General features: G+C 32.8%; 5 protein-coding genes, 1 non-coding gene and 4 pseudogenes across 10 annotated transcripts, besides 1 other annotated feature; 4 read left to right on the forward strand and 6 right to left on the reverse strand.

The window, feature by feature from the left end:
• Positions 1–116: 116 nt before the first annotated feature.
• TVAGG3_0741220 lies at positions 117–188 on the reverse strand. The gene has a single exon. It is a non-coding gene; the product is annotated as a tRNA-Gly (tRNA).
• Positions 189–597: 409 nt separating this feature from the next.
• On the reverse strand, positions 598–1,029 carry TVAGG3_0741230 (uncharacterized protein; the record flags this gene model as incomplete). The annotated part of the gene is made up of 1 exon (XM_001299393.2): positions 701–955. One exon carries the CDS (start codon positions 953–955, stop codon positions 701–703), a length of 255 nt encoding a protein of 84 aa, XP_001299394.1.
• Positions 1,030–1,352: 323 nt separating this feature from the next.
• TVAGG3_0741240 (uncharacterized protein) lies at positions 1,353–2,298 on the reverse strand (the record flags this gene model as incomplete). The annotated part of the gene is made up of 1 exon (XM_001299392.1): positions 1,828–2,298. The coding sequence occupies one exon, from the start codon at positions 2,296–2,298 to the stop codon at positions 1,828–1,830; it is 471 nt and encodes a 156-aa protein (XP_001299393.1).
• Positions 2,299–3,244: 946 nt separating this feature from the next.
• TVAGG3_0741250 (3-oxo-5-alpha-steroid 4-dehydrogenase family) lies at positions 3,245–4,388 on the reverse strand (the record flags this gene model as incomplete). The annotated part of the gene is made up of 1 exon (XM_001299391.1): positions 3,399–4,382. The coding sequence occupies one exon, from the start codon at positions 4,380–4,382 to the stop codon at positions 3,399–3,401; it is 984 nt and encodes a 327-aa protein (XP_001299392.1).
• A 1,276-nt stretch (positions 4,389–5,664) lies between these two features.
• On the forward strand, positions 5,665–6,027 carry TVAGG3_0741260 (uncharacterized protein; the record flags this gene model as incomplete). Its single annotated transcript, XM_001299390.1, has 1 exon — positions 5,665–6,027. One exon carries the CDS (start codon positions 5,665–5,667, stop codon positions 6,025–6,027), a length of 363 nt encoding a protein of 120 aa, XP_001299391.1.
• Positions 6,028–6,045: 18 nt separating this feature from the next.
• On the forward strand, positions 6,046–6,288 carry TVAGG3_0741270 (serine threonine-protein phosphatase family; the record flags this gene model as incomplete). The annotated part of the gene is made up of 1 exon (XM_001299389.1): positions 6,046–6,288. The coding sequence occupies one exon, from the start codon at positions 6,046–6,048 to the stop codon at positions 6,286–6,288; it is 243 nt and encodes an 80-aa protein (XP_001299390.1).
• A 48-nt stretch (positions 6,289–6,336) lies between these two features.
• TVAGG3_0741280 lies at positions 6,337–7,139 on the reverse strand (annotated as a pseudogene). The gene has a single exon. A coding segment is annotated over exon 1 (803 nt).
• Positions 7,140–7,589: 450 nt separating this feature from the next.
• Positions 7,590–22,094: part of a mobile genetic element that runs on past the window's edge.
• Positions 7,999–8,952, forward strand: TVAGG3_0741300 (annotated as a pseudogene). Its single transcript has one exon. A coding segment is annotated over exon 1 (954 nt).
• Positions 12,556–13,213, forward strand: TVAGG3_0741310 (annotated as a pseudogene). Its single transcript has one exon. A coding segment is annotated over exon 1 (658 nt).
• On the reverse strand, positions 19,361–19,777 carry TVAGG3_0741320 (annotated as a pseudogene). Its single transcript has one exon. A coding segment is annotated over exon 1 (417 nt).

Here is a 22,094-nt window from a genome sequence, read left to right on the forward strand (position 1 = left end):
TCTGATGATGTTCCTTTTTTAATACTCCGATAGCTACGCTTTCTACAGCATGTGCACATGGTTGGTATTATTCAATCAATTGCCCATACTGTTAGAAAAAATAAAATAAAAATATTTGCACTGCCCGGGAATCGAACCCGGATCAAAAGCTTGGAAGGCTCTCATGATAACCACTACACTAGCAGTGCTTTACATAAAAGATGATTTATGATCGTTTATAATAATATGGAATGACTTTTTCAATGAAGAACTCGTTGGCAAATTTGCCATCAGATACTATGACGGAAATTTTCTTATTGAATATTGAAGTCGTGAGATATTCTAATTCATTTTTCCTAGAATCAAGTCTAAATTTGGTGTTTTCAAATTTTGCTTGAAAATCTTTGGATATTTTTGAATCATTTTGTGTTTATTTAACTTATTATCATATATTTTCAAATTTAGGATTATCTAAATTTAATTTTGCCTAAATTTTTAACGTTATTGAATGGCAAAATTCGTTACAAAAATTTTGATGATAATTCAAAGTATATGAATAATATTCCAGATTAGTCTAAGTTGATTTCAAGGTCATTTTGAAAAATTAATGGCAAACTTCTTTTTGATTGAAAAATTACGAGAAAAAGTTAAGAAGTAATAGAAAATTCTATTTTAAAATATCAAACAAACAACACCATTAATAAGAAAAACATGAACTCGCTTAATTTGCTTCAGAATCCGAATCTTCATTGATCTGATTCTTCATTTTTTGTAAAATTTTCTCAATGCATGGTGGGTGGTGGAGTGGTCTAACCACATAATTCTGATTTGATGGTTTTTTGTGGATTGGGAATTGAACATTTGGAGGGATTGTAAGTTTTGCAATGCGATTTGGCTTTTTCGGCTTTGTTTCAATGATGTTATAGATGTTTGGCTTAAGCATCTGGCCATGGATGTCAGTTGGAATTACAAACATAGTTGTCGAATGAGATGAAAATCATTCCTCTCAAAAATTCTATGAATCTAAATTCTTCTAACAGGCCAATGTTATCAATTTTTATGTGTGTAATGGTCGTGAACGATCACTTGGATAATAATTAAGAATATATTCTGGAATATTATTAACCCAAAATTTACCATTGCCAACTTTTCTCTCAATTTTTGAGGGACTATCGTTATGAAGATTTCCTCTCAATTACAATTCCCGTTACATCGAGTCTCATCGAGGAAATCAGACAACTTTTGATGTAATGTATAATATAAGTGTGAACATCATCAAATACGAACGAAGTTGTTAATAAAATCTTTCAGTAATATCCAAATCACTTGTATCTAAAAAAAGGAATTAATAAATTGTTTATATATTTGATCTAATTCTAATCTGGAACGTTCAGAATTATTATCGATGATGAGATTTAGTTAATAACAATAAAATATCAAATTGAATGAAACACACATACATAGTAAAATCAATTTTTATTAGCCATTTTGTTTATATTAAAGTTATATGTATAAAATTTTATCATTTTTTGACAAAGGACAGGTTTTGAGAAGAATTTAAGATAAGTACGAGTTAATTATTTTCTTATAAAGAAGCTGGCATAGGATGTTTGCTGCTATCTTAGTTATTAAGCTCATAAAAATATAAATTTTTGAGTAAGATCGGTAAAAACAAAGAAATTGGATTATAAATGGGTATCTGTGATGAAATGAATCTTGTTTTGCCGTGTTCTCGGCAAATAATTCGAACAGAATTCATAATAAGCTTCTTTGAGTTAATTTCATCATGAAATAGGTAATTGTAGTGTATATCTTGTTAATCTACTAGATTTCAAGTTGATATTGAATTTAAAATTTAAATCTAGGTCTTTGGTCTAAATTATCATAGCGAACTTTTGCAGGTTGTTGAGGTTCTTGTGGTACTTCTTTAATGGCACGTGGATTTCTTCTGTTTAATGTATCAGCATCAAAAGAAGTGGATTTTGAAAGTGGTTTGATTGTTTTTGTTTGTTTCAACTCGATCCTACTTTGATTCATTGCGCGTTTTTGATTGATTGCTGTCAACTTAACAGGTTCTGGAAGTGTTTTTGCCATTGGCTTTGCTGCTGGCGGCTTACTTTGCAATGACATATATTCTTCTTGTAATTTATTGATTTCTTCGGTAGATCTAAGCCTAAACTCGTCAATAACCGATTTTTGGAGCTCGAATAATTTGTTCTTTTCTTCTTCAGATAGGCTTTTGTATTTTTCAGGAGTAGCTAGTTCTGTCAATCCATGTTTTGCCATGATTTCCTTTAGTAATGGACTCAATGATGCCATGGAAAATTAATGACGATTATTGTAAAATTGTAATCACAACAATAATCTTTGAACTAAAGTCGGGCTTTTGAATTATGGTATATATCTTATTTAGCTCATGGTGCTACAACTCTGCAAAGTATAACATTCAAAAATCAATTATGATCGGAAAATATAATATTATTTTTGTGTTTGGCTATAAATTTTAATTAACTCACCTCCAAAATTGTTTTAATAAGTATCTCAAGTCATATTTTGCTTATTGGTGTTTCATTGTCATATCTTTTAGCTAAATTGAGATTGTTGATTATGTTAGCATAACTGAATCTGAACTCTAACAAAATATCTTTATATTTTATATTTGAACTTCCGTTTAATTTCTCTGATAGTGAAAATATCAGGAGATCTCTTACAAATCCATAGAATATTGTTTCTTGTAATACTTTGATTGATGTTTTAGAAAGTATTTTCATACTATTTGAGTAGATGTCTATATGTACAGAATAAAAACAAGCAAAATCCAAAATAAAATAATGAAATTCAAATTAATTGCAAGAAATTTTATTGAAATATAAATAATATAGTAAAATAATTGAATTTATATAACGTTTGTAATCCCAAAATTTTGATATTTATCATATTTTCTTAATAAATCTTTAATTTTAGCAATAATTTTTTATTTTTTAGCATTTTCTGGGATTTTATAAAATTGATATTAGACAGTAATCATGAATAGTGCTCAATCTTTACAATAAACGCTTTAAGATTATCATGTATAAAAAGATAAATTTTGTTTCTTTATTGAGAATTTCATTTGATTCATTATAAAAAAACTTGATAGAAAGGAAAAGATGACAAGATTATCAATATTTTGCCAAAGAAAGACCGTTTAATATATCAGCCTCTTTGAAAATTCTCCAAATTTAAGAATTATTTATATTTAGATACTTCATTCAAGGTGTATGTGTAATATTTGATGCATTTTTGCGAAATATACATTGGGTACATTAATATATGATAGAAAAATATTTAACTTTGTTTAGTCAGAGAAAATTTTAAAATTAATTTTGTTTTATTAGCTCATAAAAATAAATTATATGTCTGCAAAAAATGTATTTAGTTTAATATAATCTCAAGAAAGCCTTTGAGTGATTGAGGAAGAAGAAGCAAGGCTTGCGACCGGAAAATGCGTAGCCAGGAATACTCTGGCAGAGGATGCCATGGACAATATCAGCGCGGCCAGCTGTAAGAACATAAATGTAAACCATGAATGATAATGCTTGAACTCGATCAGGAAGGAGGAATATCCAAATCAAGTAGGTTACAAATGTCCAGCAGTACTGTGGGCATGTAACACGTTCCCATCCCCACTTATTTGTAGCATACATCGAAATATCATAGCTTCTCTCGGTTCTTGATCTGCAGATATGCCAATCATGCATGATAAGGTAAATAAAACTCATTGCAAATAATGCCAAAATAACATATTGTTGAATAATGTATCTGGAATCGTGAAGGTTAACATTTGGAACAACAGCGAGGATTCTTGATGCACAAAGACCAATATGGAAGCTAATGGCTGAGTAAAAGCCAACTGTGACTCTTGGAATTTCGGTTGCATATTTGTTACGGAAAAATGGATAAATGAAGGCGCGGTAGCATGTCATTGCAAGGAAAGCGAGAGAAGGTATGGATAGGATGTCTCCACTTGGATAGAAGAATTGTACGTACGTAAACACAAGTGGACAAGGAACGTGGGACAAAAAGACGCCTAATTTAGCCGGAAATGTCTTGAAACGTAGTTTGGACATGCCTTTGACTTTTCTGACTTGTTGCTTGCTTTTTGCTTTTTCAGCAAGTTTGCTCTTTGATTTCATATGAGTTTCTTGCTTTTGTTCTGCTTCAGGAGCACCGGGATCTTCAGTATGGAGAGCTCTTCTCATATTGAAGTATAATTGTCCGAATGGGAACCAATTGTGAAGTGGTAAAAAGATTAAAACAGCAGAATTTAAGAGGTGGATGCATAAGAAATTGTTAAAATTCTTTTCATCTCGAAGGGCATGAAGAAAATGATAAATACCGGGGATTTGAAAAAGCCAATCCATTTTTATTCGAATTTTTGGATTTGAGAGATAATTAATCGTTTTTTGACATCAAGTTATCCTGTAATCATCATGGATTTTCTGATATTTCTGAAATTAAATCGCATAGATTAAATAAGATTCGTTGACACAAAAAAAAAAAAAAAAAAAAAAAAAAGGTAGTGGGGCTTCCAGGCACTTCGTGCCCTCTAGCCCCGAAGATGTTTAGTATAAATGAAGTTCTTATATACGGGTCTTCCAGGAGCTTTTCACAAATTATATATGTTTTCATGTTTTGTCACTTTTCTGTCACTTTTCAGGAAAAAACATTTTTATTATTATATATAAATGAATTTTACAAAACCACCGTTACCGTTCTTTGGAAATAAGAGTAAATGTAAAGATATTATATTGAGAGAACTTAAGAAACTACCGAATGGTCTAACATTTGTAGATTTGTTCGGTGGAAGTTTCTATATATCCCATTTGTGCCATACCGTATTCCCAGACTCAAAGATTATATGCAATGACTTCGACAACTATATGAACCGTCTCAAACATATTCCAGACACAAACAATATATTGAAAGAGTTAAAAGAAAAGATACCTATAGGTAAGATGGAACGTATACCATTAGATAAGAAAAATATTGTGAGAGAGGTTTTGAAAAAAGCAGAATATATAGACTGGGATAGTATATCTGCTAGACTATTATATAGTGGTGCTATAAGAGTTCATGACATTGAAACACTTATGTCAAAAGTTTTATATCTTAACTATACAAATGTTTTCAAAGAGGACATAGAAAAATATATTGAGGGTATAGAGTTTGTGAGATGTCATTGGACAGAGTTGTATGAAAAATATAAAGACAAGGAAAATGTTTTCTTTATAGTGGACCCACCGTTCTATAACACATGGGATTTTCAATACCAAGTAGACTGGACTTTGAGAGACTCTTTAGAAACTTTAGACGTTTTACATAACCATCCATGCTTTTACTTTACATCCGATAAAAGTGGTTTGGAAACCGTTATGAGATGGTTAGAGGACATACATGACTATGAGTTTATATATGACAAGATAGAATATGAGAGAGGTCCTATAAACTGGAGAAAGTGTCACAATAAAGAAATTTTATTAATAAGTAAATGTGGTTTGAAATAGGACTACTTGTTTTAGGTTTTTTCCATTGTGTCATTTATTTATTTGACGTGGCAGAAAAGTACAGAGAATATGAAGATGAACCAATGCCTGCAAATGTTCAGTATATGTACTCGTAAGAGATATTTTTATCTAATATTAAATGGACGCACAGAACTTAGCGAATGCACAGCAACCTGGACAACCAAACCCAGAGAATATTCCAAATGAAGTTAGAATACAAACTGCAATGGCAAACTATGGTCAAGTGCCAACAGATGTACAAATGCAAACTGCCATGTCAAATGACGCTGCGTTAGGTTTGCCACCATGGTATGCAAATATGAGATGGAAAGAGTTTTATACAAACCCTGAAGTGGGATATAAACAACTTTATGCAGATGACGCGAACACAGGAGTTGACCCAGAATATGTTTTCTACCAGAGGAGAAACAGAATGTATGAGCTCCAGTTAAAGAATGCTATGGAACTCAACAGGAAACGTAAGAGACTAGGCGGACATTAGATTTTTACATATAGTAAAATGGGTTTCTTCAGTAAGATAGGAAACTTCTTTCGAAATGTTGGAAGAGGTATATGGAATGGAATAAAAACCGTAGGAAGAGGAATTTGGAACGGTGTCAAAAATATTGGTAAAAGGGTAGGTCAGTTTGTTGGTATTATACCTAAAGACCCTGAACCAGAAGAACAAGCTCCTGTTATACAACAGCCTGAACCTGCACCACAGTCTAGTTGGCAACCAAATCCAACACCTCAACCGTATTAAAAAATTATATTTTTACCGTTCGATAGTAGTTGTATATGAAACTAAGTTCTAAGTAAAACGCATGGTATAATGGAATTATTCTTTTTCTTCCATCTGTAGTAAACCATACTTGAAAGTCTGAAATACTTCCACTTGGTGGTTCGTATAACTTTGTAGGTTTTTCGTAAAAGTCATTTGCCAAGCATAAGAAAGAGTTTTGGGCGCCAGAAAATGAAGCATGAACAATAATAGCAGCTGGGTCGAAAACATCTTTAAATAAATATGGTTCATCTCTTGCATATCGACTGTAAATATTTGCTAAAGGAAGTTCGACTTTCTGATTTAACATTCTTTGCAAATAATACCATGACATTGCAGTGAATTCTGTATATATTTGTTCGTCTTTCTTTGGATTGTCTTCGTAGATTTGAAATGACACTTGTGAATTTTGTTTGTCATATACAATTCTCACATAAAGTGTGCTCTCGGTATTTGCATATTCATCAGCATATTTTGCATAACATGAATTTATTTTATCTTCTATATTTTTAACGCAGTCTGTAGAGAAGATGAAAGGTCAACTTGTATTAGCTCAATTTCTTCCCACATTTTTCGTTTCCCTTCAGATATATAATCTATATGAAACCTTACAATAAATGGAAAACTTTTATCTTCTACAGACACAAACTTCATTCTACGAAAGCCAATAGCTTTTGTGACAGATGGGTCTCTTAGCCATCTTAATGGGTAGTCAAAACGATAGCCTTCATGCTTTACGGTCTCTGTCTCAAACTTTTGACCGACATTAGTAAAAAGTTCATCTAATGGTTTAGTTGTAGCAACTCTTGAATTTTTTTTTCTATTGGAAGCATATTTTATCTAGAATAAAAATGTCAAATGAAACAGCGTCTATGAGAGAAATACAACACAACCGACAACTCATTATACAAGCTCTAAATAAGAACACAACAAACTTTTCAAACTATTCTAAGATATCTGAGTCATTGAAAGAAGGAAACTTAAAACTGACATTAAACCCAATGACAGATGAGTTTCTGTTTCAAGACAATAAGAACCATACTGTCTGTATAAATCCAACAAAAGGAACTTTAAACGAGAAACCTATAAATGAACTTCTTTTGAAAGCAGATGTTGGCAACAAAGCTGACAAAGAATATGTAGACGATGCAATAGCAAAAGAAGAAGAAAGAGCTAACAAAGCTTATGCAACAAAAGAACATACTCATCCTGAACTAGCAGACAAAACATATGTTGACAATAAAATGTCAAGTGAAGTGACAAGAGCTGAAAACGAATATTCTAAAAAGACTCATACACATTCTATATCTGAAATAACAAACTTACAAGAAACCTTAAACAGGAAAAGTGACGTTGGACATACACATACCATTGCAAATATTGCAAACTTACAAGAAACCTTAAACAGGAAAAGTGACGTTGGACATACACATACCATTGCAAATATTGCAAACTTACAAGAAACCTTAAACAGGAAAGTGACGTTGGACATACACATACCATTGCAAATATTGCAAACTTACAAGAAACCTTAAACAGGAAAAGTGACGTTGGAATACACATACATCTTCTGAAATAACAGACTTAACGTTAGCCTTGAAAATAAAGCAGATAAAACATATGTCAATGAAATATACCAAAGTTTGCTAGGAACAAAAAATATTGAAACTATTGTTGGTGACTTTTCTGTCAATGAAGAAAACAAATATTTTAGATGGCAGTTGGTACAGTCCTTAGAAAATGGTACACGGTATAAACTCATTCCGAAAAATAACAATGAAATGTATGTAAGCTATAAAAAGAACGATGGTACACAAGTTAAAGTTCCATTAGACAACAACTGCTACTTAAACTTATATGGAGACGAACAAAAGAAATATTTAAGAGTTTATGAAATGACAGATATGACATTGCCTGACCCAGCTCCAGCACCATATTATTATGACTATGGAGATGACGTCAGAACACCACATGTAGATGAACAAAAGCTAACATTATATTTAGATTATTATAGATATAAAGATATAATGCAATAGAAAAAACGAGAATAGTATACTATTATACAGATGACAGAAATAAATATTATAGTCAAGACTTTACCTACCCTGAAAACATAAGATTATATTATAAAAAATATTCTGACACAAACCAGAAGAAACCTGAAATAGTTGCACTATATTTTAAGTTCAAAAGAGACAATCCTGTAATGTCTCATATGTTTGATTTAATGAACCCAGTAGGTTCTATTTATACATCTATGGAAGCAAGAGGTCCTCAAGTAATGTTTGGTGTTGGTGCATGGGAACAAATAGTCGACAGGTTTTTGTATTGTGCAACTCTTCAAAGGAAACAGGTGGAAGTAAAACGATTTCAGGTGAAAATTTACCTGCACACAGTCACTACATAGATTTAAGTACATCTCAAGCAGGTTGGCAAAGTAGATATTGGGATTGGTCAGGAATGACAAAAGGTAAAGGATATGATGTTAAAGACGACGTTAAGTTTGCTATAAATTGTTACTGGAGTGACACTCAGGGAGAAGGAAACCATACACATTTCGTTTCAGGATATACGCAAACAACGGGACAAAGTAAAGAATATATGCCACCTTACATGACAGTTTACGCATGGTATAGAATTGCTTAGTCGTCATTTTCAACTTCTTTAGCATATTCGTCAGGAGTTGTCTTATATTTTGAACTGTCTTTGTATACCACCTTGAACTTTGACAAGTTTGAAACGAGGTCTGAAATAGTAGTTTTATCTTCTCTTGCAGTGTGTACATTTTGCCATGTTTGCCTAAAACTTCATAATATTCTTTGTATATTTCTTCTATTTTTACGAACACGAATGTGAGTACCTGTCGGGTTCCCATTGTTGTCATAGTCAATAGTATTTTCATATGTGGTCGCGTTTAGGTATTTCTATTTTTACTTTGTCACCTTTCTTAAGTTTGAAGCCTGGCATTCTTTCTTGTTTGTCTCTTTTGACTAAACTATTAAATATATAGTCTTTCTCTAAGTCAGGGTTGTTTTTCATTTCTTCGGGAGAGTGGTTTCCCAAACCTTTTTGTTTACGGTTATTGTAAATATTTAAAACTTGTCTCATCTTTGCCATGGAGAAGTGTCTATACTTGTCGTCATATGACATTTCATTTGCTTCACCACCTTGTGGTTGGTTTAAGTCTCTTAAGATTTTTATACAACTGTCAATGACACCAAGAGCAGAATGGTTTTGGTCGACAATGAAATATTGGTTTACATTTTTTGAACGCAGATAGTTTTTTTACATCATCTGATTTGAAAGAACTTTCACAGTCAGATGTCAGTTTTGTTGGATGGTATTTGTCAACGAATATTGTCAAAGCAGTTTTCACATCTAAAATATTTTTGGACCATAATGGTATGGCTTCACAGTATCTTGTGTTTGACCGACAAATATTAGCCAGTATGGTGGTCCATCTTCTCTATACCTCGGAATGTTTTCCAAGATATCCATAAACCAAGCATTTGGTGTTGAACTAAAGATTTTTATCATGAGTGCTTTCTTTGTTGCTTTAGAAACATAGGGGTCCTTGTTTGGATTCGTCATTTTTTACCCTGTAAGAAATGGGTTTATTTGGCGCATTAGCAGGAGTTGCATCCAGATTTTTGCCCGCAGTTGGAACAATAGCCAGAGGTGTATTTGGAGTTGGAAGAAAGATTTTGAGTACATTAGGTATACTTAAGAGAAAGCACAACCTATTATACAAACTGTACAGAAAGGTTGGGATGTAGCACGAGATGCAGCAAATCTTATTCCAAATCCTGAAACAAGAGGAAAGTTCAAGGATGGATGGATAATGTAGGAAGACAAGCAGGAAACTATTATAACAAAGCAAATGACTACTATAACCAAGCAGGACACTATATGGACCAAGGTGAAGATTCTTTAACAGAGGATATAACCATGCACAACAGTGGGTAAACAATAACCACCTCAACCGCCTCAAACGTGGGGAATGTAAAATTTTTTACTGAGATGAAATGAACAATACAGCATTGAGACAAATGGGTTCAAGATGGATTTGTCGACTTCCAGCAGTTACACCACGTGTTTGTCAAGTTCTTCCTATACCTCAGGAAGTTTTAGACCGACTTAAAAACCTAAACAACCAGTTGAAAACAAACCAAACTAAAATTTTTTACTGAGATGAATGACCGAAGAAGTTGAAACGGTAGATTTGACACCAAACAAAAAGTTCAGAACCATTGTCAAAACCTGTCAAAGAACTTACAGATGAAGAGAAAAATTCAATAATGAAAGTGCCAGGTCTGGAAATACAAACCCTAACTATAAAGTCACTTTTCATAGAAATGGAACGGCTAGTATCTCAAAAAAGAAACAGACTCTCACAAATAAATATTGAAGTCTGAAGGAGCTTTCGAGACAACAGATGGAAAAGTTTACTTCACTGACCAACAGTTCATTATAGAACATCTCATTGACTTAGAGTCGAAATATTCTAAACTTTACAACAAACACAAAAAGTTGAAAGGAAAACAAAAACAAATGGCATATGATATTTACGAAGATGTTGACGACACAACTGTTTCCTGCAGGTGAGGTAAAGTCAGAGGAACCGAAAAGTGACGAAAAACCGATAGAAGAAGAAAAACCAAAAACTGAAGATAAACCAAAACCAAAGTTTAGTTTCCAAACTAAACCAAGTCAACCTTCATTAGCTGGTATGGGTTGGCGTCAAAGACTTATGGCAGCAGGCGGTTATGTAAAGTAAAGAAAAAAATATTTTTTTATTTTTATTTGAAATGTACGCTGTGTTTTGTTGGAGACGACCGTTGGGAAACTTGTTTGTTAGATGAGAAATATGAAATGGCATACCATTTAAAACAACATATTTTAAAAAAAATATTTTTTTATTTTATTTGAAATGTACGCTGAGTCTGTCGGAAAAGACTGTTGGAAAACTTGTTTGTTAGATGAGAAATATGAAATTCACTGTTGTGAGTCATTTGAAGTCAGAAACAAAGAGACAAAGAGAGTTTTAAGCGAATGGGAGCAAAATAACGGATATGCTAGGATGAGGATTGGTGGGAAACACTATTTAAAACATGTTGTCATTGCAACTCATTTTATACCGAACCCTAACAATTTACCTTTTGTAGACCATATAAACCATATAAGAAACGACAATAGACTTGAAAACTTACGCTGGGTCACTTGTTCTGAAAACAATAAGAACAAAGGCAAATTTGGAGATATTGTATTCGATTTCATCGACGAACTAGAAGATGAAACAATTGAAATTACAGACTATGGTAAGCATACGTTTGAGTTTTACTACTATAGCGAAGAACAAGACTCTTTCTACTTTTATACCGGCGTAAACTATAGAAAATTACAAGTATGTTTTACTAAGGAAGACTATGCTTTTGTAAACGCTAGAGATACAGATGGAAAAAACGTTAGACTATATCTTAACAAATTCAAGAAGCTATATGGCATACCATTTTAAAACGTTTTTAAAACAGTATATTTTTACATATATAAAATGCTTCAGGTTGAAAAACAAAGAACAAAAGTAGCAGATACAAAACCGTTAGACTATATCTTTACAAATGCCGGTAGAAAATTTTCAGATGAAGAAATTTTATCTCGAATTGTCTTTCATATACAACTACGGAAAAGTGCTGAAAAAGTATTGAAAAATAATGTTTAGGTGAAGAGGTGAGATTTCACCCGTTTTCTCACCTGTTTTCTCCACCTGTTTTCTCACCCGTTGAATTTTCATGAATTTTGTGCTGAATTCGACAAAATGAGTTTTTGGTTGAAAAAAGAGGTGGAGCCAAAGTGGCTCGACCTCAAAACAAGCATTTTGTGAAGAATATACCAACCCGCGGAAAACAGCGGGTTGCTTTTTATACAAAATTCAACAGGTGATTTCATGAATTTCCTTAAGATAGAAAAAAATATATATTTTAGGCGACCAGGTCACTCGTCACTCGGTCTCGGTCAACTAACATCTTTTTTGAAAAAGTGTGACAACATGACATTTTGACAACAACACAGGAAATAGATTTCATCGTATATTTTTTGTTAAGACTTCATCGTAAATGTTTTGTTGAGACTTCATCGTATATGTTTTGTCGAGATTTTTATCGTTGTGGTCCGGCGGTTAAGCCAACAAACGAATGTCCGACGGTTTAAGCCATCCCAAAAATATTTTTTATTTTTATTGTAAGAACAGAAATGTCAGTCGAAGCAAAAACGTTCACGAACAATCTAATGGCGAAACATTCACAAAAGGCACTTACAACGGTATTGAAGTCTTACGTAGAGACAAGGATGGTTATATAAATGCAACAAAGATGTGTCAGCAGTTTAGGAAAGACTTTAGAAGGTTGTTGGAAAAATAAGTCCTGGAGAGTATTTTAAGGCATTTTGTGAAGAATATACCAACCCGCGGAAAACAGCGGTTGCTTTTTATACAAATTCATGCAGGAATTCCGGATGAAATCAAACAGGTTAGAGGAATGTATGTAGACCCAAGACTTGTAAACTATATAGCAATGTGGGCTTCTCCAAAATATGTATAGCAGTTGGAAAAATTCTGGACTCCATAGACAAGAAAGTTCATGAGAAATTAGATGAAGAAGAACTTGAAGATACAGTAGAGAATGCAAAACCTTTGTTCGAAGAAGAAGTTAGAAAAATGCATGAAAAACAAATAGAACATGAACGTGAGATATGTTCTGGTTATAGAGATTCTCCATACGAACTAGACCAATGGGAACAAGAAGATTTAAAGAGAGAATTTAGAGAATATGAACTCGCTAAGATAGCATTAGAAGCTGCAGAAAAGAAGTTAAAAGTTTGGGGTCGTTTTGTACAAAAATATTGTGAGTAAATGAACCATTTATTTTTGTCATAAACGACCCAAAAATAATGTTTATGTTAGAATGTTAGATCTAACACGTTTTCTAACCTGTTTTCTAACCTCTTGAATTTTCATGAATTTTCATGAATTTTCATGAATTTTCATGAATTTCTTCGTAAATGTTTTGTCAAGACTTCTTCGTAAATGTTTTGTCAAGACTTCTTCGTAAATGTTTTGTCAAGACTTCTTCGTAAATGTTTTGTCAAGACTTCTTCATCGTAATGAGCGTAAATGACCCAAAAATATAATTTATGTTAGAATGTTAGATCTAACACGTTTTCTAACACGTTTTCTAACATGGTCTAAAACTCTCGAAAATCTTGAATTTTCATGAATTTCCTTAAGATAAAGTTAGTTTTTTTAAAAAAATATTTTTTTTTATTGTTAGAAATTATATTTGTTATTGATGAAGCACAGATCTTGAATTCAGAATCTGTGGCTAATTCACGTATATTAACGCATTTCTGTGTGGTCGTAGGTGAACTGGAGCGTTACGATCTAAGGCTGTTGTGTAGGTAGAGATAGCTTCATGTTCTGGTTGTCATGTCTTCGTTCACATTCGATCTGGCTTGGGCGGATATTTCGAGGAACGATACGGCTGGAGATGATGGACTAAGGACACGATTCTTAAGCTGAGTGGCAACTCATATGGCGTGAGTGAGCTGCAGTAAGCCATGTATATTGCTCCAGAGTATTATCGAGTGATATGTATTGTTCTGGCATGTTGAACACTCGTCATGTAGTCTGTTATAATTCTGTTGCGCATCACAGTCTTTCTACTAAACTTTCCTGAAATACAACAACAAAGCTTACTATTCAGAATTCGATGAAATAGAAGTGAAACCACTGGACTCAGTAGAATAGAAGATTCATACGTAAGGTTAACTATGAGTTTCTTGGATTTCATTGCAACACAAAGTCATGGACAAAGACTGCAGCATGGTATATAAGAACATTCTCTGACATATATATCTGAGAATTTAAGACCTACGACAACTTTGTTTCTAAGTTGCAAATGTTGTTTGGGAAATAAGAGATAAGATAGAAGAGGTAAAGTTTTGCGCTATATTTATATTATAAACGCGTCTGTGTTCTTTATAAGAAGAACACATTTGTAATCTTGCCCACTTACGTCGTCACAGTTGCGATCGGGTTGGTGTGCGCGTGTTAATGAGTGTGAAGCACGGGCGGCCGTTCGGCTCGTCTATATACTATATCGAACTATTATAGCATCTAGTGTTTTCGAATGCGCCGCGGTCAGTGTCTAGAGGTTATGAGGCCTATCATGAGTGATGATACTCGATTGTTAGGAGTTTATGCTCGCGGTCAAGGAGATAGAAGTATTCTTGGTATGCGTATAACTCTTATTTATCGGTTTCAATTATGAAAGCAAAGCCGAGAAAAAAACCTTATAGTAGAAATACAAAAATGGGACATGTTTAGCATTTTCTGAAACAAAAAACTATCAACAGGCTGACGATTTTCCTTCTTTCAGATGTCAAGAGAAAGATATTATGTCGGTCCTGTACTAACGAAGACATTTGGAGTCTACATCGTATTGTCAGCGACGGACAGCCATTCGTGAGTGTGAGAATCTACAGGCAGACAAGAATTATTACCTCAAGGACAGGCGTTACAGAGTGAAATTGTTGTTTACGTCTTGCGGGATGTCTCTAATGAATGGTTACACATAGTTTAGTATTTCCATCGGGCACAAGCTATGATGAAAAAATAAGCAGGTTAGAAGACAGTAGGGTGAGGGTAAAAGCGGTTGATACATGGTGTGACACGTCTTCATACCTAAAATAGTATTAGTGTGTGCTGGGAGCTAAATTTACGCCTGCAATTGACGGAAGGAGTCTTACTGACAAAAACAGTTTTATCGATAGAAGATAGAATGAATCATGTACGAAGAAGTCTTGGACAAAACATGTACGAGAAATATCATCGACAATTCATCGAGGTGAAATTAGGTGAAAAAACGAGGTGAAATCTCAACCTCTTCACCTAAAATATATTTATTGAATCAGCAACAAAAATTCATGAATTTTGTGTGTTTTAGAAACATTTAGAAAAAATGTTAGATAAACATTAACAACATTCTAACAAAACATTACTTTTTGGTCATTTCCGCTCATTACGAAGAAAGTCTTGACAAAACATAGTACGAAGAATCTTGACAAAACATTTACGAAAGCAGTCTGACACAAAACATTTACGAAAGAAGTCTTGACAACCCAGTACGATGAAATCATGACACAAGAATGTACGATGAAGAAGTCTTGCCAACATTACGAAGAAGTCTTGAAAATTCAAAGAGGTTTAAAAACATGTTAGAAAACATTGTTTAGATCTAACATTCTACCTAAACATTATTTTATTGAATTCAGCAACAAAATCATGAATTTCCTTAAGACAGAAAAAATAAAGTTAGTTTTTTATAAAAATTTTTTTTTATTTTGTATGTAGAACAGAAATGTTAACATTGAGTTTGAAACAGTTAAAAAGATAGACAATGACACCAAAATTGGTTAGAATAGGTGATTTAAACGTAAGATACTCAAAGAAATACAACAAATATCTTTGTCAGACTTATTACTTCTCCATCTGAAAAAAAAACAAACGACTGGGTTTAAAATTGCTTCTACTCAGAAAATTTGACAAGAAATCCTGAGCTTATGATATCGGTAAGATTCTATGGAACTTACAGCATAATTTCATCGACAAAAGTCTTATACAATTAGTTTGTTATGGTTAGACCCAGTTTTGGATATAACTTCATAACATATGGTTCATTCGATACGGGAACGTTGCAGTGAAGGCTTACTTTACATGTTCAGAAACGAAGACTTCAATACAAAAAGATATAAATAGGAAAGAACATATAATATAACTAAAAGATATGACAGTATAGTCAATAGAGTCAAGTTGTGTTTTGTAAATGAATATGAGATGCTGCTGAAACAGAACTACTTGAAAAGTTTGAGAAAATGTATGGTGCTCCCTACGAAAGGTAAAGAAACGTTTGAAGTAGATGAGATAGATAGTGCTATAAAATTATTTGACGAAGTTGCTGAAAAATACATGTAAAGCGTTTATTTTTACGCTTGACTTCAGATGTCAGTAGTTCCTAACTACTCATTTAATCTCTATAAGGTAGATTGCTCATCTGCTGGGTCTATGTCCGGTCATTGTTTCAAGCGATCTTTTACTTTTTTAACAAGTTTACTTTAAGACGTCTTTTACTTTTCAAGACAAGTCTTTTTACTTTTTTTCAAGACAAGTCTTTTTACAATCTTTTCTTAAAGACAAAGTCTTTTACTTTTTCAAGACAATGTCTTTTACTTTTTCAAGACAAGTCTTTTACTTTTTCAAAAATTTTTTGTGAAAGTTCTCAAATTTGAGAAACAGTGGGTCTTGATTCAGACTAACCCGTTACTTCAGCAGTCTTAACTTTTTAAACAAGTTTCTTGCAAACATCCTTTACTTTTACATCTTTTACTTTTTTCAAAGACAAGTCTTTTACTTTTTCAAGACAAGTCTTTTACTTTTTCAAACGACAATTCCGACGTCCAGTTCAGTAAATTTTATCGTCCAACCTTTACAAAGTAAACTTATATCGTTTCTATTTTCTTCACTAGGTCTAACACCAAGTAAACCTATTACATGAAATTTCACTGGCATAAAAGGAAAAAACCTCGCGAATTTCGGGATTTGAACCGAGTCTTCGACGCTGTAGCGGAGTAGCCATACCACTTGAGCTATGAGCCGCTTGCATATTTTTAAGTAAAAAATTAGTAATATTTTCATATATGTGAAGGATGACCAAACTTAAAAAAAAAAAGTTAGTTTTATTTTTATTTATTTTTTATTTTGTTATGTAAAGACAGATTGTCAACAAAAGAGAAACAACAATCTGCTATCGTTCATGAAGCTATAAAATGAAGAATATGATACATACAGTTTTTTAACAAACAAACTCCGTCTCATTCGTTCAGTCAAGGACATATGTACCAAATGCAAGTATTTTGAATGCTCTTCTTCTACAAAGCATAGCATATCATTTGGTTGAAAACCAACAGACAAAAAAACTTTAGAAGAATCTTCCTCATATTTTGCTACCCTCGAAAAACCGAGGAATGAAGATCCGTATGAAAAATCGTAAAAATTGCCAATAAATTTAAGAGATATTATGTACATTAGGACTTTCTTGTAAATGCGGAGCAATGTGGGCCTTTGCCACCTCGTACGCTTTTAATTTTTCATGTGTTAGATGAGAATCATAGACAAGAAACGTGAAGAGCTAGAGAACAAGCTTGAAGCAAAAACAAAAACATTCAGAAAAGAATAACCACGTTCGGTAACCAAAGGAAAGAAAAGAACTATTAAGTATATGATTTATAACTGAAGAGATGGAAAATGAAGAAGACAGAGAGATTTGCGTTATGTGCATTTTAGTCAGAAGAAAACAACAAAAGCTTTACGACCTTGCTAAGATTCAAATCTGACAGAAATTGGTTCTATCGCGAAAACTTACGATTTCAATGACACCGAATGAAGATGTGAACAAAATAGTTCAAGATACGTTACCTCAAACACACCTATTGATATGAAAGTTGTTACAATTCTTACCTTCAAAGAAGATTTTGCCATTGTTAAAGGAAAAATAACAGAGTATTTTGACAACTTCAAACAAGCAGAGTAATTGAACTCTTTATTTTATTGACTTTTTACAATTTGAACTTTGTTTTGCGTAGATATGAATTCTGAAGAAGTATGAGGGTCTTGTATGACTTTGTACTTCTCCCATAGTTCATGTCTTGTCAAACTTACCTGCCATGGACTCTTTCATAAGTTCCCATGAAATCGTCTTCGGACAATCCGGGGAAGATATTATGTCAGTAAGTATTCTCTTTACATCCTTACTTAAACTTCTTGGCTGTCTGTACACAAATGACAACTGAGATGTTAAAGTGTCTGAGCTTCTTGAGAATTCGACAACATGTCTTTGTTCTCTATTCTTTAACAAAGGATGAGAAGCAAAAGTCATCTAAATAAAAGACGATATCTATGAGGGTAAGTCTTCCAATCGTAAGATTGCAATTTCTTCGAAATGTATTCTATTCTCTTTCTGTTTGTTCTGAAGTGTTTCTTCTCTAATATTTCCTCTGCATTCTCTCATTTGGGTACTTTGAACTTAGAATTGAAATACTCATTTATAGCATTATACTTCAAAACTCTTCTTTGGTACTTTCTTTATCCCAATCTAACAAGCTCAGATGTCTTTTTATACATACTAACTTGACTTCTTTATAATTCTTTGAACAATTGACGTTTGGTCAAATTGACCAGATACAAATAACAACTAACTCATAGAATGGGTTCTTTCATCTAGTTCTTTGTTGTTGTGCAGCCATTTTAAGATAAGTGAAAGTCTTACCCGACCAGGTGGTGCAATTAGACCTGTTATACCATTCTGAGCAAATAAGAACTTGTCATGTATAGGCTTTATCTGAGCATTTTCTAACTTCCTCTTGTTCTTGTTTAAAACATTTCTCAAATTTCTTGTCAATGTCAGCAAACTTTTTTTCTAAACATATTTTTGAAAAATTAAAATTTTTATCTTTTTGAAAATGTCTAGCGATTTCGCTATCTATATTCGAGACAAGCTTTTTGACAGCAAAACATCTGTCGACCAAAAAATCTTACATAGTGTAAACAAGAAAGGTGAATTTGGTTCTAAAGTTCTGTTTCTGGGAATATGACAAGAACCATAAAACATTAAGCAGAGCAGTCTTAAAATTTGTCAATGACAGACTTGTTGACAGAGATGACGCCGATTGGAAAGATGAAGTCCAAAACAAAAGTTCTTAGAATGCAAAAAGGCACATGCGCTGTTCTTGAAGATGAAATAGAAAACAGAATAGAAGAGCTATTAAAGGACAAAGAACTTTTACATAAATTGGTTGCGCCAAATTTGACATAACTCCACCAGAAAAAGAAGAAGAAGAGAGAAAAGAAAGAAAAGAAAGAAAAGAAAGTAGAAGAGAAGAAAGAAAACCTGAACCATGTTCCAGAGAAAAAGAAATTTGACATGTAAAAATAAAATTTTTATTTTTAGAACATTTCTGGGTCAATGTCAATGTTCTCTTCCTCTTTAGGGGCAAACACTGGCTTAGACTCTAAAATCTTTTTACCCAATTTACCTTGAACTCAACTATCTTAGACTCATAATATTCATAGTCGTCTGCTTTCTTTGGTTCATAAGGTATAACAAGTTTGTATGCTTTACTTCTTCGAGTTTTGAGAATTTCTGTCAAAATTTTCTTTGACTGTCAACATACCGTCAATGTATAAAGTCTTCAAAAGTTGCACCACTTTTTCTAACAACAGCAAACTTAACTGTGCAATGTTCCAAATTTTGTCAAATGTAGACTTTTCAAAATTGTAGAAGTAAACATTCAAATATGCGAATGGAGCTAACTTATCTTTGACTTCTGTCATGTACTTATTTACTGAGATGAATTTTGCCATCTTTTCTATCGGATAAAAAAATATTTTTTTTTAAATTTACTCATAAAAATTTTTCTTTGTATATACGCCGTTCTGAACATCTAAAAGATTTTTGACATTTGCCAAGAATGTACGTTTAGAAGCTGCCATATAACCATATTTCTGACAATATCTGTTTATTTCATCGTACAAATGCAACCTTTCATCGACACAAAAGTCAGTTTCATCTATGAACAGTTCATATACACTCTTGTTTGCTTCTAACAATGTTTGTCTTCTTCGGTATGTGGAATTTGTCTTGGATTGAACTTAGAAATATCTAATGTCATGAAATATGAGAACAAGTGGTTGTAAAAGTCAGATGTCAAAGTTTCTGCTAAGTCGTCAAAATATTCTGTATCTTGCATATGAGAATCTGACGTTCTGACAACTACATATCTTCTGTCAGAACTTTCTAACTTCATCGGAACAGATTGTTTGAAACCATAATGAAGTTTGCAACATTTTCACAAACTCTTTGGTCTTTATATTTCTTTCAACAACTCCAACTTTGTCTGTTATAAGACTCTTCAAAGCATCTGAGTTCAAAACTTTTGTTGTATCTATACTTTGAAGTTCATTGCAAACTATAAGTTTCATATTCTCTATTGAGAGTTAAATTGCCGCAGATGTTTTCTAAGTTTGTCATATTAGGGTTCGAATAGCCTTCTAACAGTTTGCACAATATCTGTAAAGAAAGTGTTCTTACCAGTTCCTTGTTTTCCAATTATAATGAGAGCAGTTTCATTTTTAGCACTTGGATGTTGTAAGATGTTTGCAAACCAACATAAGATATACTCATAGACTCTTTCGTTTCCATTGCATATAATTTCTTTGACATGGTCTAACCAAGCTTCTATAATATTTTCTTTCCATTCTACTTGTTCGTATTTATATCCAGTGAAGATAGAATAGAAGTTTGGAGAAGGTGTATAGAACTTTATACCTCGAACTGAAAAATCTTCTAACTTTGACAATAAGATATCCCAAGCATCTAACATCTTCATTCCAACTTGTACGACTTTTATTTTCTTAAGTTTCTGTCTACATTCTTGTTCTGAAACTATTGTTGCTCTTGGTTTGTTAAAGACAACATCCCATTCTTTCATGACATAACATTCTGGGGCAGAGTCACATAAATGACTAAACGTTTCAAATTCTCGACTGCTTTGTTATAGTCTCTAAATGGACACATATTTCTGAATGCTTGGAAGTCATAAAAATCTGAAACATCTATTCTGTACATTTTTATAAAAATAAAAAAAAATATTTTTTTTATTCTTGACTTTGTTGTTCTTTGTTGCATTTGTTGTTCTTGAGCTATTTGTTGTTGAAGTTGTTCTTGTAATACAATACTTTCACCAGTTGCATCTTCCAATTCGAAACTTTCTGCCGTCATTGACAAATACATAGGACATAAAAGTTTTACAGGAACAAAGTTTGCGTCAACTAATGTCAACGTTTATTTTGCCAAAGTGTTTGAGTTCACTAAGGTTGAAAACTGCATTCGAATGAACAATAGGCAAACCAGCAGAGAAAGTGTTGTTTATACGCATAAGTATCTTTTGGTCATAGTAGTTTCTGTCGACATTCGAATAGCACTTTGAACCTAAGTTTGAAACAATATATAAAATAGGTGTACTTAAAGTCAATGGAATAGACATTCCTTGTATGACACCTTTTCCTGTTATAGGAAACTGTTGGTAGTAAAAACCAGATATAAGTTTTGTATTATAGCTCATATCGTTTATAGTAAACTCAGTCGGACATCCAAACATAATGAAACCTGCTCTAGTTGCAGCACATGTTACATCCGTCCTTAAAGTATTAAATAAGTCAACAAAACCTGTTGGTGGTATATCTGAGTAAGTATCTTCAAAGGAGTATTTTTTACCATTCACAACAATAAAGTCTTCTGGTGTCAAAAGAGCAAAACAGGCTTTAGTCGTCATTGTGTTTAAGGTTAGTTTACAATATCGTCCTTGAGGACTTTGTAAGTTTGTTGTTATAGAATTATATGACTCAGGGTTTTTAGTCGTAATAGTATAAACCACTATGTCTTCTGCCATTTACTTAGCAATAAATTTTAATGAAATGTTGTGGTCGTCAAATATTTTTATGACGTCTGGGAAACTATATTTTAAGTTCAACGTTTCACCTCCTTTCATAACGTATATCTTGTCAATGACATTATATGAAACACCACAGCAACTAATGTCGGGTTCTATTTCTTTGATGTTTATATCGTCTGCCTCTGTCAAAAGTTTCAATAGTTCTTTCAAAACTTCATGAGGTGCAA

The sequence above is a fragment of the Trichomonas vaginalis genome, chromosome III, assembly GCF_026262505.1.
Source record: "Trichomonas vaginalis G3 chromosome III, whole genome shotgun sequence".
Classification (NCBI taxonomy): Eukaryota; Parabasalia; order Trichomonadida; family Trichomonadidae; genus Trichomonas; species Trichomonas vaginalis.